Source organism: Grammomys surdaster, unplaced genomic scaffold, assembly GCF_004785775.1.
Source record: "Grammomys surdaster isolate TR1022 unplaced genomic scaffold, NIH_TR_1.0 166, whole genome shotgun sequence".
Taxonomy (NCBI): domain Eukaryota; kingdom Metazoa; phylum Chordata; class Mammalia; order Rodentia; family Muridae; genus Grammomys; species Grammomys surdaster.
The window spans coordinates 173,828-178,399 of NW_021604614.1; the positions used below are offsets into that span (position 1 = coordinate 173,828).

General features: G+C 52.2%; 1 protein-coding gene across 1 annotated transcript; it reads right to left on the bottom strand.

Annotated features, from left to right (window-relative positions):
• Positions 1-161: 161 nt before the first annotated feature.
• Fis1 (fission, mitochondrial 1) lies at positions 162-4,333 on the bottom strand. Its single transcript, XM_028766076.1, has 5 exons — positions 4,188-4,333; positions 3,274-3,406; positions 1,252-1,328; positions 736-841; positions 162-479 (listed from the first exon to the last, which is right to left on the bottom strand). The coding sequence occupies exons 1-5, from the start codon at positions 4,230-4,232 to the stop codon at positions 382-384; spliced, it is 459 nt and encodes a 152-aa protein (XP_028621909.1). The 5' UTR covers positions 4,233-4,333; the 3' UTR covers positions 162-381.
• Positions 4,334-4,572: the final 239 nt, after the last annotated feature.

The window sequence follows — 4,572 nt, forward strand, 5'->3', positions numbered from 1 at the left end:
TCCTCGAGCAAAGTTCCTTGATCCTTCCAAGTGATTCAGGATAGGGGAGGAAGGAAGGGTGTAGGCTGGGATGCTGGCAGAGGAACCTGGTGTGGGGTAGAGAGGGCAGCTGTGCACCCGGTGAACCTGCTTCTCCCTCAACTGACGCTCACACACAGAGCTTCCCAAGCCACGGCCCAATTTTATTTACACTCATTGCAAAGCATGACAGGGTTAAACGACAGGTACAGGTGACAGGAGGCTGGGGGTCATGGAGACTGTAGAGGTGGATGACAGGGGTGCAGGAGGAAAGGGAAGGCGATGGTGAGGATGGACAGGCCCCTCTTCCAGTGTCCCCCGGGCTCCCAGGTGTCCAGGGGCAGAGAGCAGGTGAGGCTGCCTTCAAGATTTGGACTTGGAGACAGCCAGTCCAATGAGTCCAGCCAGGCCCGCCACACCCAGGGCCATGCCACCAACGATGGCCATGCCTACCAGTCCATCTGGAAAAGGAAGAGGGAGGCGTGAGCAGACCAATCCCACCCCCAGGCCCCTGACCACACTCCTCTCCATAGAAGAGGGGTACCTGTACCCAGAGTCTGCGGGTTGGGACTCCAGGGCTACAGAGACACTTGGAGGGTAGGTTTGATGAAGGACTCTGTGTGTGTGTGTGTGTGTGTGTGTGTGTGTGTGTGTGTGTTTTCCCAAGGGCCCCTGGCATGAGGGAGGAGGAAGAGCAGCTGGCAAGAGGCCTGTCACCTTTCTTCATGGCCTTGTCAATCAGGCGTTCCAGCTCCTTGGCCTGGTTGTTCTGGGGCTCAGTCTGTAACAGTCCTCGTACATACTTCAGAGCCTTCTCATACTCCTGCAATCACAGGAAAGGCGCACCTCAAACCACAGGCTCCCTGGGATGCGCCTCCTGCTACCCCCTACCTAGGAGTGTCCTTCCCTGGCCCAGCTCATCCTTCCTCCTCCTCCACCCGTTACAGCCCCACCCCACAGAGTAGAGTTCACAAACAGCCCAGCTGTGGGGGGGTGATAAGCCAGCAGAGATAACAGCTCCAGGCACGGGGCTGCACCCCAACCTGACGTCAGCGTGGTCCCCACACCCCGATACTCTCTCACCTTCTTCAGAGTCTGCCTTGGGTTTACTCTAAACCCACACAGCCACCATCACCCCAGCCTGATGCCCTTTGCTGGCTTCCTGAGGGCCAGGGCTCTCTGCCTGGGGAGATTCAGGGGGAACATGGGTCAGGAAGGGCTCTGCAGCCTTACCTTGATCCGGTAGTTGCCCACTGCCAGGTAGAAGACATAATCCCGCTGTTCCTCTTTGCTCCCTTTGGGCAACAGCTCTGGAGGGGGGAAAGGGAGGGGAAAGGAGAAAGATGGAGTCTCTTTCTAACACTGTTCCACGGGTCCTGCTTCACTGACTCACTCTAGGATTCTGGGAGGGTCACTGTCAGGGACCTCCACCTCCACTGCCAGTTCCTGTCACCCCCAGCTTTCCAGTTACAGCCCCGAGGCCACACAAACCTGTGGCAGATGCCAGGGATCAGCACTGTCGTCTGCATGGATGGGTGCATTCCACTGGCCAGCTATGGGTCCCACTGCGAGGCCACCTCCCGCCTGACAGTCACACATTCACATGCCGTCTTTTAGTGTCATCTTGTTGAGGATGACCAGACCTTCTAATCCTTCTGACCATTGACTGACTTATTTCTTTTTCTCTCTTTCTCTCTCTCTCTCCCTCCCTCCCTTCTTTCCTCCTTCTCTCCCTGTGTCCTCGTGTGAAGGTATTAAGATAGGCACTTGCTAAGCCGTCCAGGCTCATTCCAAACTGCCCATCAGGCTGGCCGCCTCTCCAACGCTGGAGCTACTGTGTGTGCAGCAGCTATACTCTGGCATTAACTAGCCATGCAGTGCTGCAGCCTCCTCAGTGTCTGCACTGTGTCCCTAAATAAGACCCAAATGCTCTGAGACCATGCCCACTGCTGTGTCCTACTGTAAAAGAAACTTAAAAGTCCGAACTGATCACAGTAGGGGGACAAAGACCCCAGAGCTGGTGGTACCCCTGAATTGCCAACACTAAGGTGGCTGAAGCAGGACTCACCGGTTGAAGCACCGGGAGCTATTTAGAGGTCCTGTGTCAAAATTGAAAATGACTAAATCATACAGCAGTCTTTTGTTACTACAGTATTGTAGACTAGGCTGGCCTTGAACTCAGAGATCCTCCTGCTTCTGCCTCCAGCGTGCTGGGATTAAAGGCACTTATCACTACTCTAGGCTTCCAAACTTCAAAATCTATAGACGGAAGGCCCATCTATAAAATTAAACAGTATTTGCATAGAACCTACCTATATTCCCCAAAGATGCTTTTTTTTTTTTATTTTTATTTTTATTTATTTTTTTTGAGACAGGGAGCTCATGAAGCCCAGGCTGACCTCAAATTTGGTCAGTATGTGCCGACTCTGGCCTTGAACTTCTGCTCTTCCTGCTTCCATCTCCACAGTCAATGCTACTACTGAACTACGTCCCAATGCCTTCTTCACCTTTGGAGTACCTGAGATCACGTGTCCTTGATACCACCAACGCCTCTGAGATTTTAAATCTCTAGAATTTTCTAAATTACTGTTATCCAATACAACATAAACACTATATTAAGAGCAATTAGTAACTGAACTGCAAGTGTTTTGTGTGTACTGTGTGGTGTTTTGTGTGTACTGTGTGGTGTTTTGTGTGTACTGTGTGGTGTTTTGTGTATACTGTGTGGTGTTTTGTGTGTACTGTGTGGTGTTTTGTGTGTACTGTGTGGTGTTTTGTGTATACTATGTGTGTGCAGACGGAAGCACGGAGACCAGAGGATGTCTGCTGTCTTGCTTTCAGCCTCCACACCATCCCCTAGAGAATCCTAGCTAAGGTCACAGCAAGCCATCGCTAGTGCACTCCGGCTCTTCTCTCTACACAGGCACTTGTGGCCACACTTAGCCTTTGCTGTGGGTGCTGGGGATTTGAACTCAGGTCTTTATGCCTGGACAGGATGCACTGAGTCATTTCGCCAGCCTGAGAACATTTTTCTCCCACAGCATTTTCCATCTGAATGAATGTTCAGATGTTGAAATTGGGGATATAGAGAATCAATCTAGGCTTTTGTTGCTGTGAATTTACTGGTGGTTACTGAGTTATGAGTGTGCTATAAGGTGAGGGTTCCATGTTAGAAAGGGTCCTGGAGGGGTGAGGTCAAGGACAGCAGAGGGCAGACAGGCTGGCAGCTGGAAAGTGGGGGACCCAGCGCCTTACCCTCCAACAGCATGATGCCTCTACGGATGTCATCATTGTATTTGCTTCGAACCAGACACCAGGCATATTCAAACTGCGTGCTCTTGGACACAGAGCCAGCTGCCTGCTCAGACTGAAATTTCCTTTCAAAATTCTGTGATTAGAGAGAAGAGTAAGCATTTAGAAACAAGGGGCATCCACCATTCTCCAGCTAACTTGATGTCTAAATCCCAGTTAGATCACATTTTCCTATCAGCCGCCTTTCCCTTGTAGGTCTTGGTACCCTTAAGTCCAGCTTCTGTCATCTCCATCCTTGGGGTCCCATGCTCTGTGTCCTCCCTCCCCTTCAGAAGGTCCCTGAACCCAGCCCCTAGTGGTACCAAGAAGAAATGCCACCTGGTGGCAGCTGCAGGCACTGCTCCCGAACCAGCTGACCCCAAGTAGCTGAAGAGTAAACATACTGTCCCAGAGCTAAACGACCTCCTATGTGGCCTTTCACTTGAGGCCCCTGGTTCCATCCCACCCTACTCTTTTGGGCCTGGATTTGCCTTACTTTAATTCTAGGAGAGGAAAGAAAACACAGCTACCAGGATGTGGCAAAAATAGTGCCGTGCGGGAGTAAACACTAGCAAAAGTTTACACCAGTGACTATGCTACTTCATCCCTGCACGAGTACCCCAAATTTCCAGCTCTGCATCACACTAAGACCCCAGGCCTAGGTCGGAGGTGCCGAAACCCTGGAAACTACAACTCCCATCAGGCCCAGGGACACGGCGCAGATCCCCCACAAGAAGCAGGATGCCGCAGAGGCTGCTGGGAGCCGTAGTTCGGCTTCCCCAGAAAGACGAAACCGGCACTGTTCTGTCTCCGTCAGCTCTCGTCGGAAACTGCCCTTTCCGATTCTGCCCTCCTCCTTCCTCTGGCCCAGACTTTACCTTCAGGTCCTCCACAGATACCAGCTCGTTCAGCACGGCCTCCATGGCCACCGCCCCTGCAAGCCTCACACTAAGGTCTCTACTGGGCCACGGTCTCCATGGTCCAGTAGCAGGGGCGGAGAGGCACTTCCGGCATCGACCTGTGGAGGCCCCGCCCCTTCCTCCTGTGACTTGGGACCAGCGGTGGCGCTAGCGCCTACACTGGGATCCTTTTCTCTTTTGGACTCCCCTTATGTCCTAGATCCTCCATGGATCACATTATCCTAGGGACCAGTCTAAGAACTCCTCACTCTGGGACCTTGGGTTATCTTCAGTAAAATCAGCAATAAAATCTTAATGAGTACCAGGGGCTGGAGGACCTCAGTGTAACACAAATCAAGAGGAA